This window comes from Haliotis rubra, unplaced genomic scaffold, assembly GCF_003918875.1.
Source record: "Haliotis rubra isolate DU_JTF1 unplaced genomic scaffold, ASM391887v1 Scf795, whole genome shotgun sequence".
Classification (NCBI taxonomy): Eukaryota; Metazoa; Mollusca; class Gastropoda; order Lepetellida; family Haliotidae; genus Haliotis; species Haliotis rubra.
Window position 1 is genome coordinate 255,934 of NW_025767518.1, and position 23,648 is coordinate 279,581.

The 23,648-nt window shown below is 39.9% G+C and overlaps 1 protein-coding gene and 1 long non-coding RNA gene across 2 annotated transcripts in view; one reads left to right on the forward strand and one right to left on the reverse strand.

The window, feature by feature from the left end:
* The first annotated feature begins 450 nt into the window (after positions 1–450).
* Positions 451–751, forward strand: LOC124261288. Its single transcript, XR_006894288.1, has 2 exons — positions 451–634; positions 684–751. It is a non-coding gene; the product is annotated as an uncharacterized LOC124261288 (long non-coding RNA).
* Positions 752–6,262: 5,511 nt separating this feature from the next.
* LOC124261286 (ral guanine nucleotide dissociation stimulator-like 1) overlaps positions 6,263–23,648 on the reverse strand; it is a 51,086-nt gene continuing 33,700 nt past the window's right edge. The window contains 5 exon segments of the mRNA XM_046695594.1: positions 6,263–8,592; positions 11,638–11,749; positions 12,793–12,917; positions 12,920–12,938; positions 16,531–16,654. Of these exon segments, the coding sequence (XP_046551550.1) occupies positions 8,447–8,592; positions 11,638–11,749; positions 12,793–12,917; positions 12,920–12,938; positions 16,531–16,654 (526 nt within the window). The 3' untranslated portion in view covers positions 6,263–8,446.

Genomic DNA, 23,648 nt, shown 5'->3' on the forward strand with positions numbered 1-23,648 from the left:
CTGACCATTCAATTAAATAGCTAATATCAAACTCAGTTTATACATAAGTAATATATAGGAATATTCATCAAATATTTACTTCATTTTTCATTCGATATTTTCATGAAGTTTTTGAGTTGTTTAACAAAAAAAATATAGTATTAATATGTGTGTAAAGACAAGATACTCAATATTCTCTCAGAACCTAAAATATCAAAAATAGAGTGAAAAATACAATCAAATTTGTGATTAAATTAATCTACAAAAGCACACACTTATTTTTGTTTGTCATTTGAGTTTGTTTTTTAAAAATCACAATCCTACTCTCTGACCAGCCTGGCGCCATGGTAATATCATGTGAAGGTAGCACACCCTGATGAATGCATGTACATTTCATGTGTAGAGAAGATCATGACAAAAACATAAACAGGACAAAGTGATAATATGAAAATAGAAATTCACAAACCAAGTGCCGTACCAACAGTGTGCCTGTGTTAACTGGAGTAAAACAAAAGATGCTAATATGTTGGATATCTTTTTTTAATGATATCTGACATAGGACCAGGATGAAGGAGAGGGCTTGGAGCAAATGAAACATTGGGGAGGTGAAAAAAAGGCTAGGGGTATGGATAAAGGATGGGTGGGAGGCGGGAGGGTTAGATGGTGGGTGGGTGAGGTGGTTTGGATAAAGGTTGAAGGGGGAGGTTGGATAGAGGATGGAGGCTGGGTTGTATACAGGTCGTGGTGAGGGACATGAAAATGAAGATGGCAACAAAAACGTGTGCCTGTTGAAGATAAAAGGTAAACAAAGTAAAACAAGCTTATGTACCGCTACGATTGAGCAAAGGAACTAAAAGCATGAATAATTCCATGAGGAAGCCCTTGTCTGCTTCTGTTACATTCAGCAAAAGAGCTGGGGATTATCCTTCTAGACAAGAGTGAGTGAGTGAGTTAGTTCTATGCAATATTCCAACAGTATCACGGTCGGGGACACCAGAAATGGGCTTTGCACATTGTACCCATGTGGGGAATCGAATCTGGGTCTTTGGCGTGAAATGCGAACGCTTTAACCACGAGGCTACCCCACCGCCTTCTAGAGTGAGTGAGTGAGCTGGGTTTAATGCTGCTCTGAACAGTGTAAAGTTACATCACAGTATGACAGCTATATGTGGGGGGAAGCCTGAAGTGATGCAGGTCCTGGACATCCATCACTTAGATGAAACTTTTACATTTTGTTACTTATATAAACTTCAAAGTTTTGTGACTAACACTGATTTATTCTTTTTGTTTTTACCTCTAGCTGGAATCTGGCTGAGGGTGGTCCCTTCAATCCAAGTTCTTTTTCTTCAGAAAACACTTTAAGTAACATATCTCAAATCCAAATCTTGGTTCTTGACAAGGAAGTGCCAGGATGCCAATTTGCACTACACATGTGTCCAAATATGTTATTACTGTTCTACTACAATTAAACAATTGTTACATCTCTTTACTTATGCAGTGAGAGTCACTGTTTGACTGAGCTTGAATGAAATAGCTTTGAATAGTACTCAATATATATAACAGTGAGTTTGGTTTAACGCCGCTTTAGTAATATTCTAGCAATATCATGGCAGGGACCCCAGACATGGGCCTCACACATTGTACCCATGTGGGGAATCGAACCCGGGTCTTCAGCGTGACAAGTGAATCACTTGAGAGAAACCCACAAGCAGTAGTATGGTGCTGAATCAAGAATCATAATCCAGAACTTAAACCTACTATCCTATCACAGGTAAGGGACATAACTCACACATGACTCATATAACCCTACCTTGATGAGTTAAGCCTAGGTACAGTTTGGGGAAACAGAAAGCTATAGTTTTTAGTTATATTGTAACACAGACAAGGGTTTCCGTAGGGTTTCCACATAGAATGTCAAGTGTGACTGTCATCACATCTACATCGGCACAGAAATAGCACAGGGGATCACAGACATCATTCTCACAGTTTGAGCACATCTCTCAACTTCATAATGGATACATGTAATATTTATCACTCAACTGAGCTTCAAGTATCAAAAGACTGCTCTAAATTCTAATCTAATTTTACATGATTTTTAGACATTACGGTCTCGTTACCTTTTCATAACAACTGGTGTCATCACTGATTTTCATTGATTTATTCATGAAACTGTAACAGCTATTTTCTTCTTGTCTCTTTTTGGCGAAAATGTATTTAATCGACGAAAATATATGTTTTTGTCTATATATCCGAATTTAAATGATGAATTTTCTTCAAATTTCATAGAATTTCTAGTGCAATCGTATTGGTGTAGTTTGAGGCTCAAATTCGTAGCAACTAAGATAAAATCGTAGAGGTTGGCATCTCTGTATTAAGACACTCTCTAGGAATCAAACACTTTGTACCCAATACGGCAAACTTGGGTCTTTCGACCTGAATGCTGGCTTAGTTTTATTGAAGTTCTGACATCCTTAGAGGTGAAACAAACCGATTACATACAGAAGCAACTCTGTAATCAACAGTAGGGGAGAAACAAGCATAATGAAAGAGAAATTATAACAGTATGCGGATATCTTGTCACTGAGACATGTCTTCAATAATGGGATTATATTTCCCTTGTGCATTAAGACTTTGAATATCAAAATATACTTTTTGACATAAAATATAAATTAATGATTGTACCTTAGTCAGATTACCATAGTTTCAAATGGTAGGTGTACCATTCAGATTCCAGGCTTCTCGTGACATCATTAAAAAGAAATTAGCACAATATGACAATATGTACATGCAGTTTTCATTTTAGTGTTGAGGGCTTCTAAAATATACTGAGGGAAACAAATAGGGACCAAGTACACATGAGAGTAAAAGTGCTCCTCTGTTTTCTCAAGGTTTCTTCACAAGCTTTGTATTGCACTGTGGTTAACAATCTGAGAACAAACTAAGGAACACTCCCGGGAGTGGTGTTCCGTTATTTGTTTCCTTGAGTATGTCATTAAGCCAGTAATACTGATTGAACAGGCTGACCTAATTTACAGAAATCAATTCAAGAACCTACTCAAGAAAGTAGAGACGTGTATGAAAATAGCCCTGGTTATGATCACATTTATCAACACTTGTACATTGCAAAGATGCGTGTTGATTTCAGTACTGACAGTTACAGAACGACATGCATTTCAGTTGACACAAATAGTGTACATACAACAATATCTTACAATATTTCACAAGATACCAATACGGAAGACGATTCATAAATAACACTCAGAGACAAACTTTCAACACAATTGACAGAAATTTCTATTTCATTGTGAAAATATACTTCAGAGATTAGCATGGGTAACTAAAGATAATATTTTCTGAGCAACTGTTACGACACCTACACCATCAATGTGGATACAATCTGCAGTGTCTGTGTAATATATCATCACTCAGCAGTGAAATAGCCAAGGCTATTACTGTAGTCTGTAGCTTTCCATGTACAGTTCATAAATATTTCAAAAACACTGATATGAATAAAATATTGAATTCTTTTTGATAATCCTCAGTTTTGGAGCATGAGGTAGGCATGGTATTATATAACTCCCTAAAGGAAAGAGGAGGCAGGAAAATCGTCAGGATTCAAATATTAACTTTTTTACTTCTTATGAGCATACGAGCATAGGTTATGACAGCAAAAAATGTAGAAAGATGATTTACGTTCAATATTTACTGAAAGTGTAACTTCACACAATTTTCTGAAAAATATCAAATGTCATATAGACTAGATGGAAACTAGGGCTACAAACTATCTGATCTTAATATTGTTTCAGTTAAGACAAGGACAAAATTCAACAACTTTACAGAGTGTAGCTCTATAAGTGGTTTACGGAAATTAAGATGCTAAAATCACTTTCATCAATTACCAAATTGTGACCCCAAAATATCCTTGTGGTTGACATACATGTGCATAAACCTTGCAATGATTCATCTATAGTCTTTAATCTTTACAGTTTTATAATGAAAGAATTCATTACAGACCTTTTCCCACCTCAACTTCCATGTAACGTTAGCTAACTACTGCATTGCATTGTGACTTGAGAAATATGCGGATTCAGCAATAACACACTAGAACAACTCCAGACATATATTGAGTCCTTATAATGCTGTTTCACCTCAAAGGTCACGGTGAATATCAATTTATCACATGACTGTGGCCTACACTAATATACTCAAGGCAAAAATTAAGGGAACAAATAAACAAAGAAGAAACTGAAGCTTTTGCTTCAAATTTTCCGAAAGAGGAACTGAATTTGGTTTTACGTTATTTTTTAATTTCAGTTAAATACATTCAAAGATGGGGAAAACAAATGGGCTTCACATTGTACCCATGTAACTGGATGTCTACCGGGTCTTAGCAACTGAATGCAATGCTTTAACCACTAGGCTACCCCAATCCCTGAGTTTGGAACAGAATTAATTTGTAAGTTACTTTGTCTACCAAATGATTTTATTTCAGTTAAATACATTCAAAGATGTGTAATACATACAGAAGTATGTCATTCCCAAAATAACTGGGATGTCTAATTTAAAAAACTTTTGAACTGAATGCTGCTGGAATGAATCTTGATTGAATGTTCACATTCTGAATCAATACTAGAGAACAGTTCACTTATTATTTGCCTTGAGTATTTTCTAAAAACTACCTGTGATCAAAATTGGTGTTGGTATTTGAAATATAAAGGTACATGTATTTAAAAATTGACTGAATCAGATTCCTTTTAAGGATGTGAATCTACAGAGGCAACTCACATGAAGCAAGACCTTGTTAAAATGGACGTATCATGGAACTGCAATCATGACAGCTTCCACAATTACATGTGCACTGTACATATCAGTACTTGTCCAGAATGCAAGGTTTCCATATTAACAGGAGTTTATTGTATGGAACTGGTCATCATACAGTATACAGACTAGTAAAGCAAAGAACGTAATATATCACACCACCCATTTTAAAGGTTTTTTATATTAAATATAAATATACTTTAAATATAAGAGGTTATAAGGGTTTCAAAATCTTTTCATTTTTAGCCCCAGTGCCCTTCGAACTTTCCCCACCACACTAAATGGCAGAGGATAAATCTTAAACTGGTTTTGAAGAATGAATTTATATATTAGCTTACCCAAAATTAAGCATCAAATCAAATGTCCTTGTCATAACCCCACTATTAAAAGTTAAGGTTATTGAAGTCTAAAATATTCATTATAAGACCTAGAGGGCACATGGACCTCCCATAATTCACCACTGTTCAATATCTAACTCTATTCTGTATATTTTGGTAGACAAGTTCTCCTTGGTCTTGTTGTATAATGATGGTTAAAAATGTAGACTTGTTTAGCACCAACAGCAATAATGCATATATTCACTCTTTGCAGCTACAGTGTTTAACTAAAGTAACAGTTCAACTACCGGTACTTACCTCCCTTGCTTGTGTACAGATACCTGAGTGTCCAATAAGCTTTTCTCTTTTCCCTATACAGCCCTCATATCTCAAGGAGTATGAGAATTGCACTCAGTGTTGCCAAATGACCTTCACATTCCTAACATCTGATCAGAGCGTTACTTAGGCTAATGTCATTTTAAACAGTATTTCAGTTACGTCCTATCAAAATGGGGGGATATCCCAAAGTGATGTACAAGCATTATTATGGTGCTGACAAGCCAAGAATCAAGATGAAAAAGTCACAGGATTCTGGCACACCAAGGGGATGCAACTCTGCATAGTGAATAGCAACATCCTGGTCAACCAGGCAATCTTCATCCCAAACAAAAAACTTATCTTTTTTTTATTATTTCACGTTAGCTCAGGAGGAAAGCCAACAGGTTTAATAGCTCTAGAGGTTTGCTACATACAAGGAAGAACTTGGATATTAATGGAAAATTTAAGGACTGGAAGATCCATTTCTTCAAAAGGAAATGGCAGTGTCTTTACACTGCAGTACCAAAATTTTGTTAGGAGAATGCTGAGTAATTATTTTCAGTTTTAAAAGTTTTCCTGATTACAATCCCATATCCATAAGCTTTCATAAATGTCATGTCTGATGACATATCTTGTGACCTTGCCCTATAATACAAATTAAAGTTAATGCCACCCAAACCTTTCATAACATTCTAGTTAATCAGTCAATGGTTACTATAGAAATATGAAGGAAGAGTGTGATATAACAGACCTCATAGAATCATTTATTACTAGGGTTGTCAAGATACCAGTTCACTGCAATACTTGAACTCATGACAAAATCTGAACTCTTTTGTCAAATTGATGCAGGAAAATCTTCATTGAATAATCCAGCAGTTTGATGGTGGAGTCATGCTGCAAAGATGTTAAAACCATGTTGAGACCTATTACTGTTACTATGCTGGCAGAATCTGGAATGCAAACATCCTGGCACAACTAAGGGACAGAACTCTGCACAAAGTTAACCTTATTTTCCTCTCCACCTAAAAAAATAATTCAGTTCACTGAACATACATACATTCATCTTTTGAATTACAAATTTCTAAATTTGATTAATTTAACAATCACTGCCTCAAATACCTGGCTAGAAATCCTTTCAATACAAATTTACATAATTCCCCAGTCTCATTAAAATCTTAGTTCTTGCTACTGCTAAACAAACATCTGATGATATCTCATTGCAAGAATCGCCTTTCATCCAACAAATCACAACATCGCCAACAAGACTGGAACAACTGACAGTCAGAATTTGTTTTCTAATCATGTAACATCCAAAAGGCGAACACAACACAGGATATTCTGAACGACAGTTAGTGACTTTATGAGCGATTCCATCAAAACTAGATCAAAGTTCACGGTCATTCACATGTGACCTGTAATGGGACGTCTGCTTTGTTTAGCAGAAGTGAAAACTAAGATTGTGTCCTCAAACGTAAATGATTGAGTATTGGTTGATGTTCTTGATATTATCTTCATCATTATACCACACTGCACCAAATCTCGGATGAATATATAATTACACACTCACAACAATAATGCAAAATCCGTAGCTCATTTTAGTTTTAAAAGATCCTAAATTTACACCTTTGAACCTTACATTCAATAATCTTTTAAAACAAAGAAATTATCAAAAATATTGTGATAGTATATTGGTTGTGATTTGTAAAACATGATCTGATCATTACCTGTAAAAAAGTTGTATTCCTACCTGTAATCACCAGGTAAAATTCTTGCAAAATTGTATCTCAAAATTAAAGGTAATCAAAGACCAGATCTTTATCTGTCATGGCACAATGTAAACATATTAAAATAAGAATATGGTAAAAGCACTGTTGATTCTTACACCTGAAACTTCAAATCAACAAGAACACAACAACAACACACCAAACAAAACAGACAAACAAACAAACATAAATATCTCCAAACAAACACACTGACTAGAACCATTCTGGAACTTTCATCACTTTAAACAATAATTAACAAGACTTATCACACGACATATGTCAACTTCACGTACAAAGCATGTAAAAAAACATGACAGTCACACGTAACCATGGTAACAAATAATGGAAGATACAGCATGATTTCATTCAAATGATGAACTCCTCCACTGCCTACAGCTAAGGAAACATCCTCCATGTCTGAGTATTAAATATGAATATTTATATTAATATGATATTGATGATTAGGTTTTAGAATTAGATCACAGAGGTGTAACGATATGGTTAGATCATGATACGATAATCTCAATACTATGAGTGTGACACGATTCATATCCAACCATGAGTCTGAAACATTTATCCTAAATTTTGGCGATGAAAGATGGGATCTTGTAATATTGTATACCCCAAGGTCTTTTTTGCTAATTATAGAAAACAGGGAAATATTGTATATTGCAACATCGGTGTAAGCTGGTCGCAGAACAGTTTCGAAAATAATTCACACATTTTTGCATCAGAACTTGCGTACAGGAGTTACAAATCAATGAATCGTGGGCCTTGGGTCGTCATACAATAATTTACTGCCATATCGTTACACCACTATCACATCGAAGGTTCTCTCTGATTATTAAAAAACAGCAATAAAACTAATACTATGCAAGGAAATAAAGCAGAATATTTTAGTAGCTGAATATTATCTGCTCGTCTTGTTTATATGTTAAAAGATCTTTTTGCCATTTTTGTAAAACTGTATATCTAGATGCTTTTTTTGAGTCAGTTTCTTTAATAATATACTAATCTTTGACTGCTTCATATGAGATCAGTTAATGTTAATATTAATGATGAAATGATTCAACACTCAAAGGGATAGACAATTATGGTCTTGCTTCTGGTTCCAAGAAATGCTGAAGAAGTTTCCATGATGGGATGATGTTGTTTGTGCCGATGATGGAAGCAGTGAAGATGTTGAGGGACATTTTCACAACGGGTGATCTCACTAACACTCTGTGTTCACATATTGCACATTGCCAAATACTACAAGCTCAGTTTCTTTCCTCGACGCTTCCCTTTCCGTCGGAGGGTGAGAGTTTCATGTTCTGCACGAGTTCGCACCACAAACTTCAGATCAATACTGCTATTCAAGGCATAGAAGACATTGGATCTCTCCGGTATCAAAAGTTCTGGAAAAGAAAGGATCGAATATCAGTTTCCTTTACCAACACATTTGGCTAATACTCATTCCATGGTTGTGCTAGGAACATCATGTTGTCAATACCTACCAACCGACCTCATCCCATGGACTGTCATCAGCCCACCTCCTCATACCACCCAGCTGAAACTTTCCTTCCTTCCTTATTGCAGGATCAGACACCATCCAAACTGATTAACACGCTTCCCCACCTCATAACAATGACACCTACGAATGCCCCCAGCCCTGACACCCTTCCCCTAGTTCATCTAATGGACTGACCCTCCCCGAAACCATAACACCCTTCCCCCTCGTTATCACATGGACTGACCCGCCAAATCATGACATCCTTCCCCCTTGTTATCACATGGACTGACCCGCCAAATCATGACATCCTTCCCCCTTGTTATCACATGGATTGACCCAACCACATCGTGACACCCTTCCCCCTCGTTATCGCATGGATTGACCCACAACATCGTGACACCCTTCCCCCATGTTATCGCATGGATTGATCCCCATCATGGGACACCCCTTTCACCCTCAAGTTATCACATGGATTGATCCCCACATCGTGACACCCTTCACCCTCGTTATCACATGGATTGATCCCCCACATCGCGGACACCTTCACCCTTGTTATCACATGGATTGATCCCCACATCCCTCATACACCCTTTTCCTTCCTTCCTTATTGCACATGGATCCAAACTGATCCCCCCACATCATGACACCCTTCCCCCCGACACCTCTTATCCTCAAACCATACAATCACATGGATTGATCCCCATCACATCATGATTGACACCACTTCCCCTTCGTTATCACATGGATTGATCCCCTTCCCCACATTATGCATGATTCATCCTTTCGTTATCATCACATGGATTGATCCCCACATCACACCCCTTCACCCTCATCACATGGATTGATCCCCACATCATGACACCCTTTCACCTGACATCCATTCCCCATGGACCCACATCAGGACATCCTTCCCCACTGCAAGTATCACATGGATTGATCCCCCAACATCATGACATCATGACACCCCCCACCCTCCACGTTTGATCATCATTCATGGATTGATCCCCAAACATCATGACACCCTTCCCCTTATCACTATCACATGGATTGATCCCCCACATCATGACATCATCACCCTTCCCCACATGGATTGATCCCCCACATCATGACACCCTTCCCCTCATGGGATTGATATCCCCACATCATGACATCATTCCCCATCGACACCCTTCCCCCATCATCACATGGATTGATCCCCAACATCATGACATCCTTCCCCCACGCTATCACATGGATTGATCCCCCAACATCATGACACCCTTCCTCCACATGGATTGATCATATCACATGGATTGATCCCCACATCATCGCGGACACATCCACCCTTCCCCTACTATCACATGGATTGATCCCCCTACATCATGACACCCTTCCCCTCAAGTATCACATGGATTGATCCCCCTCATCATGACACCCCACTTCCCTCTAATGTCACATGGATTGATCCCCAACATCATGACACCCTTTCCCTCACTTATCACATGGATTGATCCCCAACATCATGACACCCTTCCCCATGGTTATCACATCGCGGACGCCTTACCTTTGTTATGGATTGATCCCAACATCATGACACCCTTCACCCCCAATCGCTATCACATGGATTGATCCCCCACATCATGACACCCTTCCCCTCACGTTATCACATGGATTGATCCCCCACATCATGACACCCTTCCCCACATCACACGCTTATCACATGGATTGATCCCCCACATCATGACACCCTTCCCCCTCGTTATCACATGGATTGATCCCCCACATCATGACACCCTTCCCCTCGTTATCACATGGATTGATCCCCCACATCATGACACATCCTTCCCCTCACATTATCACATGGATTGATCCCCACATCATGACACCCCTTCCCCCACATCATGACACCCTTCCCCTCGTTATCACATGGATTGATCCCCACATCATGACACCCTTCCCCGTTATCACATGGATTGATCCCCACATCATGACACCCTTCCCCCTCACATGGATATCACATGGATTGATCCCCCACATCATGACACCCATCTTACCCTTTGTTATCACATGGATTGATCCCCCCACATCATGACACCTGGATTGATCCCCCCACATCATGACACCCTTCCCCTCGTTATCACATGGATTGATCCCCCACATCATGACACCCTTACACCCTTATTTGTTATCACATGGATTGATTCCCCACATCTTGACACCCTTTTTACACTTTGTTATCACATGGATTGATCCCCCACCCTAATATCATGATCCCCCACCATGACTTTCCCCTTTGTTATCACATGGATTGATCCCCCACATCATGACACCTTCCCCTCATTACACTTTGTTATCACATGGATTGATCCCCCACATCATGACACCCTTACACTTTGTTATCACATGGATTGATCCCCCACATCATGACACCCTTACACTTTGTTATCACATGGATTGATCCCCCACATCATGACACCCTTACACTTTGTTATCACATGGATTGATCCCCCACATCATGACACCTCCTTACACTTTGTTATCACATGGATTGATCCCCACATGACATGACACACTTTGTTATCACATGGATTGATCCCCACACATCATGACATGGATTGATCCACTTATGTTATCATGGACTGATCCCCCCACATCATGACACCCTTACACTTTGTTATCACATGGATTGATCCCCCACATCATGACACCCTTACACTTTGTTATCACATGGATTGATCCCTCACATCATGACACCCTTACACTTTGGTATCACATGGATTGATCCCCCACATAGTGACACCGTTCCCCCTCGTTATCACATGGACTAATACCCCACATAGTGACACCATTCCCCCTCATTATCACATGGGCTGACACCCCAAATCCTGACACCCTTCCCCCTCACATGGACTGACACCAGCCCACCAAACCCAAAGACCACCCTCCTGCCCAGCCCGGCCAGGTCCCTCACCTCCTCCATCCGGCAGTATCTGCAGGAGACAGTAGTCTTCCGGCTGGCCTTCCAGGGAGTATTTCTCCAGGACCTTCTGTATCACGGTGTTGGTGTGGTCGGTGTTACATAGCTGCAACAAGCACAGCAATTACACACAGAGCCAGAGGTCATATGTTACGTACAGTGAGTTTAGTTTTACGCCGCACTCAGCAATATTCCAGCTATAAGTTGGCGGTCCGTAAATAATCGAGACTGGACCAGACAATCCAGTGATCAACAGCATGAGAATCGATCTGCGCAACTGGGAACCGATGACATGTGCCAACCAAGCCAGCGAGCCTGACCACCCACCTCTTACACCTCTTATGACAAGCATGGGTTACTGAAGGTTCATTCTAACCCAGACCTTCACGGGTTGTTATGTACAGGATCTTTAGGAGTCAGAAACATTTCTAGAATATCAAGAGCTTGGCATTTTGCAAGTTGTATTATAGGGACAGCTCTGTGTTGGAGATATTCACTTCACTATTCTGTGGTTGGTGTTACATAGCAACAAGAAGCAGTTACAAACACAACCGGAAATCCTATGTACAGGATTCTTAAGGACTGAATCAAGTTCCGGGATATTATCTGCTTTGGTTCAGTTGTAGTTTAACGCTGCACTCAGGAATATTCCAGGTATATGACTGCGGTCTGTACATGCTTAAGACAATCAAGAGATCAACAGCATGAGTATCAATCTATGCAATTGTCAACCAAATCAACGAGCCTTGCCACCCAATCCTTGAAGTCACCCCTTTCGACAAGCATGGTTTGTGAAGACCAATGCTATCCCAGATCTTCAAGGGTGACAAGGCTTGGAAACAAGTACCATCATTGAATGTTTTAGGTATGACACCCTCACGGGATCAAACCACTGAGTCTCAGCTCTAAACCGGATCTTCAAGGGTGACAAGGCTTGGAAACAAGTACCATCATTGAATGTTTTAGGTATGACACCTTCACGGGATCAAACCACTGATTCTCAGCTCTAACCCGGATCTTCAAGGGTGACAAGGTTTGGAAACAAGTACCATCATTGAATGTTCTAGGTATGACACCTCACGGGATCAAACCACTGATTCTCAGCTCTCCGGGAAGTCAATCTACCCAGAAGACTACACCAGGACTGACCATTATGCTCTTGTAGATGTGTGTGCTGGCCTGGTCACTGGGTTCGAGACTGACACGGATCACATAGGTGTCACATGACCTGTAGGGGGACGACGAGGTGTCACTATCGGAGGAGATCACAGATGCGTTGACGAGGAATGAGACATCTGAAATAGACAATGTAGAAAGAGTTGTAGAAATTCTACACATCAGATGAACTTCCAATTACTTTTGATCTACTTTTGCCTAGGAAAACCATGTACATGGAACCTTTTGTACTGATCAAAAATCTGTAATGTATCATACACGCACCACAGTGTCCTGTTGCCAATATGATATGTTATCATGGGATGTGTTTTTTTATTTATTAGCTGCATTTTTAACATGGAAGCTAAAAAAAATAATTAAAATTCAATCCAAATACATTGAATTTTAGGGTGAATATTCTTTTTCCAGCTATTGTAAAAGTAAGCGGGCCTACATTAAAAAAATGTGTCCATATTAATACTAATGTTCTGGCAACAGATGGGAAAGCATACAACTAAACTTAAAATGACTCAAAAGTTATTTTTATTTGGGTTCTAAAATATTATAGCAGTGTATGAAATAAGGCCCGTCCGACCGCCCGAGACGGTCTAGATTTCTGACGGAGGGTCTAAATTTACAGCTAGCCAGCCCGATGGTCTGGTAAAAAATTTAGATGTTCCATACATCTGAGTAAATTCACCATATTTGGTCTGGTTACACCCATTTTGGGCTAGTAACATTTTGAAGTTACCAGCCCTGATGACTGGCTGGATTTTTGGCTTATTTCATACACTGATTATAGATCAAAGTATTTACAAACTGATTCAGTCAAGTAATATCATGCTGTGTCACTGTTATTTGTAGAGAACAAATCAACAAACAACATGATGATGTGATAGATGGTGTACTGATAACTGAACATCTAGCAGTGGACAGCTGGGAAGCAAGGCATACTGACATCTCAGAGAGCAGGGATCAAGGAAACTACCAGTAAGTCATGCTGACTTCACTGTAGATGATTGTGATTCAGCCACTCGCCCCAAAATAGCTTATCATGGTGACTTAGCAGATGTCCTACAGAGTTAGACTATTGATCAAGCTAGGGACATCTCAGTGAGACAATAATACCAATGTCCAAGCAAGGGAGATCTCAGTGAGGCAATAATCTACCAATGTCCAAGAAAGGGACATCTCAGTGAGACAATAATCTACCAATGTCCAAGAAAGGGACATCTCAGTGAGACAATAATCTACCAATGTCCAAGAAAGGGACATCTCAGTGAGACAATAATCTACCAATGTCCAAGAAAGGGACATCTCAGTGAGACAATAATCTACCAATGTCCAAGAAAGGGACATCTCAGTGAGACATCTCACCAATAGATCTACCAATGTCCAAGAAAGGGACATCTCAGTGAGACAATAATCTACCAATGTCCAAGAAAGGGACATCTCAGTGAGACAATAATCTACCAATGTCCAAGAAAGGGACATCTCAGTGAGACAATAATCTACCAATGTCCAAGAAAGGGACATCTCAGTGAGACAATAATCTACCAATGTCCAAGAAAGGGAGATCTCAGTGAGACAATAATCTACCAAAGTACAAGAAAGGGAGATCTCAGTGAGACAATAATCTACCAATGTCCAAGAAAGGGACATCTCAGTGAGACAATAATCTACCAATTGCCAAGAAAGGGAGATCTCAGTGAGACAATAATCTACCAATGTCCAAGAAAGGGACATCTCAGTGAGACAATAATCCACCAATGTCCAAAAGAAAGGGACATCTCACCAAAGTACAAGAAAGGGAGATCTCAGTGAGACAATAATCTACCAATGTCCATGCAAGGGAGATCTCAGTGAGACAATAATCTACCAATGTCAAAGCAAGGGAGATCTCAGTGAGACAATAATCTACCAATGTCAAAGCTAAAGACATCTTAGAGAGAAAATGAGCTACCAATGTCAAAGCTGGGGAGATCTCAGTGAGACAATAATCTACCAATGTCAAAGCTAAAGACATCTTAGAGAGAAAATGAGCTACCAATGCCCAAGCTGGGGAGATCTCAGTGAGACAATAATCTACCAAAGTACAAGAAAGGGAGATCTCAGTGAGACAATAATCTACCAATGTCCATGCAAGGGAGATCTCAGCGAGACAATAATCTACCAATGTCAAAGCCAGGGAGATCTCAGTGAGACAATAATCTACCAATGTCAAAGCTAAAGACATCTTAGAGAGAAAATGAGCTACCAATGTCAAAGCTAAGGCATCTCAGTGAGACAATGAGCTACCAATGTCAAAGCTAAAGACATCTCAGAGAGACAATGACCTACCAATGTCAAAGCTGGGGACATATCAGAGAGACCATGAGCTACCAATGTCAAAGCTAGGGACATCTGAGAGAGACAATGACCTACCAATGTCAAAGCTGGGGGCATCTCAGTGAGACAATGACCTACCAATGTCAAAGCTAGGGACATCTCAGTGAGACCATGACCTACCAATGTCAAAGCTGGGGACATCTCAGTGAGACAATGACCTACCAATGTCAAAGCTGGGGACATCTCAGTGAGACAATGACCTACCAATGTCAAAGCTAAAGACATCTCAGTGAGACAATGACCTACCAATGTCAAAGCTGGGGACATCTCAGTGAGACCATGACCTACCAATGTCAAAGCTGGGGACATCTCAGTGAGACAATGACCTACCAATGTCAAAGCTGGGGACATCTCAGTGAGACAATGAGCTACCAATGTCAAAGCTGGGGACATCTCAGTGAGACAATGACCTACCAATGTCAAAGCTAAAGCTGGACATCTCAGTGAGACCATGAGCTACCAATGTCAAAGCTGGGGACATCTCAGTGAGACCATGACCTACCAATGTCAAAGCTGGGGACAACTCAGTGAGACCATGACCTACCAATGTCAAAGCTGGGGATATCACATAGAGACCATGACCTACCAATGTCAAAGCTGGGGACCTCTCAGTGAGACAATGAGCTACCAATGTCAAAGCTGGGGACATCTCAGTGAGACAATGACCTACCAATGTCAAAGCTGGGGACATCTCAGTGAGACAATGAGCCTACCAATGTCAAAGCTGGGGACATCTCAGTGAGACCATGACCTACCAATGTCAAAGCTGGGGACATCTCAGTGAGACCATGACCTACCAATGTCAAAGCTGGGGAAACTCAGTGAGACCATGACCTACCAATGTCAAAGCTGGGGATATCACAAAGAGACCATGACCTACCAATGTCAAAGCTGGGGACATCTCAGTGAGACCATGAGCCACCAATGTCAAATCTGGGGACATCACAGAGAGACAATGAGCTACCAATGGTAGGATACATCCCAGTAACTTGATAACCTACCAATGACCAAGCCAACCAGTCATGGCAAGCAGGTAGCCTACAAATGATCAATCTAGGAACATCTCAGTTAGTCATGGCAAGCTGGTATTCTACCAATGACCAAAGACAGTTGATGTAAGTTGGTGACCTACCAATGAGCAAGTTAAGTACATCTCAGTAAGCTTGTGGCCTACCAATGTGCAAGTTAAGTACATCTCAGTAAGCTTGTGGCCTACCAATGACAGAGCCAGTGAGAAGATGACATGTCAGGGTGATGTACCTGAGACCTGGAAAGTGAGATCCCTACGACAGCAGGACCTACCATTGGCCGAGCTAGGGAGATCTCGGAGAGAAGATGACCTACCAGTGGCCCAGCTAACGAGGCTGTGATGGTGTCAGGAATACTGGAGAGACTACTTCTGTCCTCTAGCCCACATGCAAACAAACCAAATTTGCTGCTGTCAAATTTGGCAGGCTTGTGACCTAAACTGAAAAACACAGAAGACATCATTATTCACTGTACAGACATGTATATACAATCTGGAGAGTACATCCGTAAATCATATTAGTCAGATGGAACCCACAGTGAGTGAGATGGGTAACCACTGTACAGTATTTCAGTTGCATCACAGTATGTCTGTTTAGTGTGACTGTGAGATTAAATCTCAAAATCATATCAACTACTTTGGTGAAGCTCACCAGCAAATGTTACAAACCCCAAGAAGTATATTCAGTAAAAATGTGGCTTCAAGAGTCTGGCACAACTAAGGGAGGCAACTCTCCACAATGACTTACAAGGTCAACAATCTGGCACAAATTATGCCAAGGGCCAGTATTATCAACAATTATAAATGAGAATATACTAAAAAGAACATGAGAAAAAGATATTCTGCAAACTAGATCAGCATGTTCTTTAAGTTAGTATCAGAAATTTGAGTTGTTGTAAGACTTTCATGCAATAAGGCAAACATCCCAATAGGACCTTCTCAAAGAACACTCATTGTCTCACTTTGAGTTCCAACATAACGTTTGAATTACCATTTTCAACCAGGTCCATTTGACCCCAATAAAGCAGACCCTGTGTCTCCAAACGTAAGACTTTATTTTGTAAATCGAAAGAGCTGTTCAGAATGTACACACACAGAGGGCCTCAGTTACACCTGCTTAATCACTTCTAGAATTATATGTGACATGATTGATGACCATGAGGCATAGTCAACCTGTATCTGCCCACCACCTGAACCCCATACTGTCCACCTATAGTCTGTTTGGCTCAAAAGCGGACCGATGAACTGCAATCTAACTTCGAAAACTAATAAACATAAAATACTCAATGAAAAACTGATCATAATCAAAACGTCTGTGAAGCTTTTGCAGAATTTATGTCCTAAAAATAAAAAAGTTGTTTAACAAACTGTCATTAAAATATTGACACAGTTCACTATTTGTTACGAGGGAGGAGTGCAGAGAAAGGGACAGCCAGGTGTGCGAGAAAGGATGGAGACGGCACAGCACAGATTAATGATCAATATCTTTGTCGGCACTTGTGCATGTGCTTCTCTAACACCTGGCTGTCCCTTTCTCTGCACTCCTCCCTCGTAACAAATAGTGAACTTTGTCAAAATTTTAATGATAATTTGTTAAACAACTTTTTTAATTTTAGTACATATATTCTGCAAATAAATCACAGAGTTGGTGTGATGTTTTGATTATGATCAGCGTTTCATTGAGTATTATATGTTCATTAGTTTTTGAGTTAGATTGCAATTCATCGGTCCGCTTTTGAGCCAAACGGACTATAACCATGACCCCCTATACGTCTCCCCACCTAACCATGAGCCCCGTACCTCTCCATCTAACCATGACCCCTATACGCCCCCCACCTAACCATGAGCCCCATACCTCTCCATCTAACCATGACCCCTGTACGTCCCCCACCTAACCATGAGCCCTGTACCTCTCCTCTATCTATCCTATCTATCCATAACCCCACCTAACCGTCCCCCACCTAACCATGAGCCCCATACCTCTCCCCTCTATCTATCCATAACCCCTGTAATGTCCCCCCACCTAACCATGAGCCTCGTACCTCTCCATCTATCCATGACCCCTATATGTCCCCCACCTAACCATGAGCCCCGTGCCTCTCCTCTATCTATCCATAACCCCTGTACATCCCCCCACCTAACCATGAACCCCGTACCTCTCCATCTCGCCATGACCCCCTATATGTCTCCCCCACCTAACCATGAGCCCCGTACCTCTCCTCTATCTATCCATAACCCTCTATATATCTCTGCCTACGACCCCCTGTATCTCTGTATCATGGTTTACACGTGAACTGTACAAGAAAGGAGTAAGTTTGACCCCGTTGTTAACAGTACTGATACAGAAACTAAATCACAGAGTGACAGCCAGCTGTAGGAGTGAGTGAGTGAGTGAGTGAGTTTGGTTTTACGCCGCTTTTAGCAATATTCCAGCAATATCACAGCGGGGGATACCAGAAATGGGCTTCAGCATTGAATGACACAGGTCTTGGGCAAGAATCTGTATCCAAACATTGCACTAATAAAATAATAGTAGTTGTTATTCATAAAGTCAATACTGTACTTCCCAAATTCTAAAATGCCACTCAAAGAAAATGTCAACCATCACCACTTCAGCTACTGTTACCTTACCACCGTTCATGGTGACAAATGCTGCAGCTGTCTCCCTAGTATTAGTTGAACAAGCCTAACTTACTAGACTGACCAATCATGAGACTAAACACAAATAAACATTGGACACATGAAACATGAAGACTTTCACACACATTCTGTAAAGGGATACCCTTGTATCATGACTCAAGTACAGTTTATAACTAACACAGTTATAACGAACTTCCAGATATAACAAACATTTTCTTTTAATTGCCCCAGCCACTTGTTGTATATTTTAGTCACAATGTGTATAACATAAAACTACGGCCAAACTAAAATTAATGGTCCCTTGGAATTCCTTATACCCATAGTTTAACATATCATGATATGTATCAATATGTAAGGTACATATTGTCACACTCCTAGAGAGGCTGATAAAAGAGCACATGAGGTAGGTCACAGGATTGACATATACATGGGCAAGGCAATCAGTTTGTGCTCTTGTAAAGGAACATTTACAAAATAATAACAAAGTGAACACTTTGATCAAGGGATTAGTAAACTTTACACTTTCAAATGCAGGACAATATGAATAATAACACCATGATTATACAAAGACCATCATATAGTTACAACAAATGCAGTCTAATAATGCTACAAAAGAATACACAGTTCTTAATTACTTTCTGAAACCAAGATGAGCAACAACACAGTCATTCCATGACACTGGGTGAGGGTTAGATATAGGAGTTATAACACAATATACACTGTATATCACAGGTTATAACACTATATATTTCACAGGTCACGAATCTTTACTTCACACTGACATCCTACAAGAGTGAGCAAGTTTGGAGTGAGTGAGTGAGTTTATGCAACTGGGATACAATCACATGTGTCAACCAAGTCAGCGAGCCTGACCACCTGATCAAGTTAGTCGTCTCTTACGACAAGCATGGGTTTCTGATGCAGAATTCTAACCTGGATCTTCACAGGTGAGCAAGTTTGGAACAGTAGTGTATGTTATTTCATAGTATAACAGTATCCTTGAATACATGACATGTTTATGGATAATAACTTCTATTTATTCTTTATACAACCTTTCGCAGCTAATTCTTGCTCTTTCATCAGGTGAATCAATGAAGAACTAGCTCTGAACTGTCATATAAAGACTGACTGAGTGAGTTTGGTTTTACGCCGCTCTTAGCAATATTCCAGCAACATCACGGCGGGGGACACCAGAAATGGGCTTCACACATTGTGCCCATGTGGGGATTCGAACCCGGGTCTTCGCCGTGATGAGCCAACGCTTTAACCATTAGGCTACCCCACCGTCCCCTGTCATATAAAGAATAAAAAGAAGTTGTTATCCATAAAACATGTCATGTATTCATGTTCGTCCAACTTATATATGCCTTTCAAGAACAACAGTAGCCTTGTTATATCATGGCCTATAACTTAATGTGCGTGAAATGTCCGAAGTAAAGCTTTGGTAAACCCCACAAGCATGGGTCTGGTGTTGAAAGACCTGAAAACGTAATTGTGGTGTAACAGGAATTGAAGCTACAATTATATATTTCAGGCATGCCCAACTCTGATCAGGGAATTGTGGGACTTCAAGTGACTGGGCTACGCGTGTTCCCAAATAGGGAGGAGAAAGTTGAAGCGAGGCACTGACACTTACCATGTCAATGACACCAAAAGAAACACGGTGCACAGACCAAGAATTGTGATCATTATCAGCCCAATGTCTGCAAGTAATGTCAGCACAAATTCCCAAAATGGAATTTCTCAGTTCATATAGATAAAGTTATGGCTTTGAAGATGACACTTGTATTTCACCATTAACAGGAAAAGAGGATCTAATACTTACACTGAAACTTTTGCAGTGACTGCGATTTTATAATAAGTCCTGGTTTGATAAACATTAACCGAAATCAAAAGTTTTCACAAAGAAATATGTTCTTTAAGTTTTCCTGCTGCGGGCACTAAGTTTGGAGAGTTGGAATCCTAGAAAAATTCCCCGTGGATATTATCGCATAATGGGTTTTTGGGCACTTAAGAACAGAATGTTTCCTCACTAACTGCATGAACAACTGTAAAACATGCCACTAACCAAGTATTCATAATGTCTGTGTGTGGCAACATGTATGGTGACAGTGAGGATAAACTGCCCCTTATGACACAGACAATTACTTGAAGGATTGAATGTCAACCCAGGAGGAGAGGTTTAAGTCTATACAAACAAACCTAGGGACCGTTCATAATTTATGGCTAGGGGGTGATGATGATTTTTATGGAGAAGCATGTACAATGCAAATGACACCCCCACCCCTAAAGTTTATGTACAAAGTAAGTCACCCCCTGCATGTCATGTACAAAATCAATGACCCACCCCTTTCCCATAATTTGTAAGAGTAATTTTTTAAAATATTTTTGCACAAAATCCCCCCTTAAAATCATCATCACCCACCCCTAGCCATAAATTGTGAACGGTCCCCTAGTCATAATTATTAATCCGACAGTGTTATCCTTAACAATGTGGCAGACTGAACAATGTGATTGTTCATATAAGGTTCTGGATCATGATAGTAAACACTTGGATGTGATGCCACAAACAGCAGATCCTGGCAACACTAAGGGAAATAACTCTGAACAGCTTCTTGCAATACCTTAGACTACATGACCTTGAACCTTATTTCAACTTGACTGGTGAGCTAGAACACAATTTCAACTTGACTAGATCACTGGAATAAATCTCGAATTTGATGGAGAAGTGGAACATAGCCAAGAAACAGATGGCAAATAGGTTTGTAATCTCAGTTTGAATGAGCAACTGGATTGTAATCTCTACTTGGATTGAGAAACTGGATTGTAATCTCTACTTGGATTGAGAAACTGGATTGTAATCACTACAGTGGAAGCCCTCTAAACCGGCAGCCCTCCAATCCATCATGCTCTCAATATCGGCACTAGAATTTGGTCCCGGTAGAAGCTAATTACTGATCATAAACCGCCCTCTAAACCGGCACGCCCTCTATACCGGCACAAACGAATGCCGGTTTAGAAGGCTTCCACTGTACTTGGATTGAGAAACTGGATTATAATCTCTACTTGGATGGGAAAATGGTTTATTGGATGCAGATGTGGATTGTAATCTAAACATGTACATGTTGGATGAGGAACTGGACTGTAATCCATATTCATGTCACTTTCAACTCACATCGGGAACATAACCAGAACATACTTTTCATGCAGAACACATGACTATACTTGCACATATACATTGTGGAAGTATACCATCTAGATGTCAGTCACACTTGAGCAAACATACACCAACACTGTATCACAACTGGTGACCATCAACCACACAGCTACACAACACTAGGTGGACAGTGTTACCATGGTTACTGGGTTAGTGACAACCACGCACCACCTGGATCATCCTTACTAGTCAGGGGTTTATATCATGTTACCATAGCAACTGTCAGCAAAACACTATCTGAATTCATCAGGTGAACAAAATCAATTTTGAAAGGTTAGACTGTCAAGCCGAACAGTGGACAATGTCTACAGTCTCTTTGCTCTTCACATCATGTTCACTGTGATCCTAACAGGCACTGGGACCAGCCATTAAATATTCTGGGAGGGGAAGACCGAATACTCCATCACTTCAAGAGATTCCATATTTTCTTGGAAAGGGGAAGCAGCCAAAACAAAATACATATTGGAAAATTTGAGACAATATTTTTTCTTGCCATCTTTTTTAATCCCCACGCCCCCACAAAACTGAATGGTATGCTCCACTGATTGTCCAAACTATGTTCAGGGATTATCTTAATTTGATTGCACTATGAGAACACAACTACTTGCATAGTCTCAAGTCTATGTTCATGATACTATTCCCCTGACCAGAAAGGGAGCAGAAACTTGGTGCTGTCATTCAACAATATGGTCATAAACACCTTGGTTTCTTAGGCAGCTGAAGGCAACAAAACCATAAAGATATTTCCTTTACATAAATTCCAAAATATCCCATATTTTCACCTATTCCTTACTGTAAACAATTCAGCTCAGAAAAAGCAAATATGAAAAAGGAAAAAATTAGCGAAAGAGTGCTGATATTGATATTGAACCCATAGTTTTTTCATATATATAAACCTTATTTCTGTGACTATTGTAGTGTATACTAGATAGTAATAAACATTTACAGCACTATGATTTGTTGAAAGCTGGATTTGACTTGTTCGAACAAAAGCTATAGTCTTTATACAGTATTGACAGTAAGGACAGTCGACTCTCATTAGTAGAATCTGCTGGAAAAAATAGTGAGTGAGTGACTTTTGTTTTACACTGCTTTTAACAATATTCCAGCAATATCACGGCAGGGGACACCAGAACAGGGCTTCACACAGTGTACCCATGTGGGGAATGGAAAAAATAGGAAATAGACACTTTTGTTGTGTTCCTTTCAAATCTTTAGCTAATTATAAATGAATGGTATTTAATACATAAAAGTGATCAACTAATAAAAAAAAACCACACAATCTGACCCTATTTAAGCATTTCATCACAACATTTGATTATGCTTCTCTTTAATTTTTGAGTCCATGTGATAAATTGACATTTTCACAATGCGATCTGGCCCTAATTTCTTGAAACAAACTGAAGTTTTTACTCAAATTTCAAACTGAGTTTGACAAGTTTAAACAGCTGACTTTTTAACTCAACTGTATTTTTACATAAAAAAGCCCAAACAACTTAAATAATCTATCCCCAAACTCAAAGTGTCTACTATGTTTGAGTTTAATATTGATTTAAATTCATTTTGGAAAATACATTT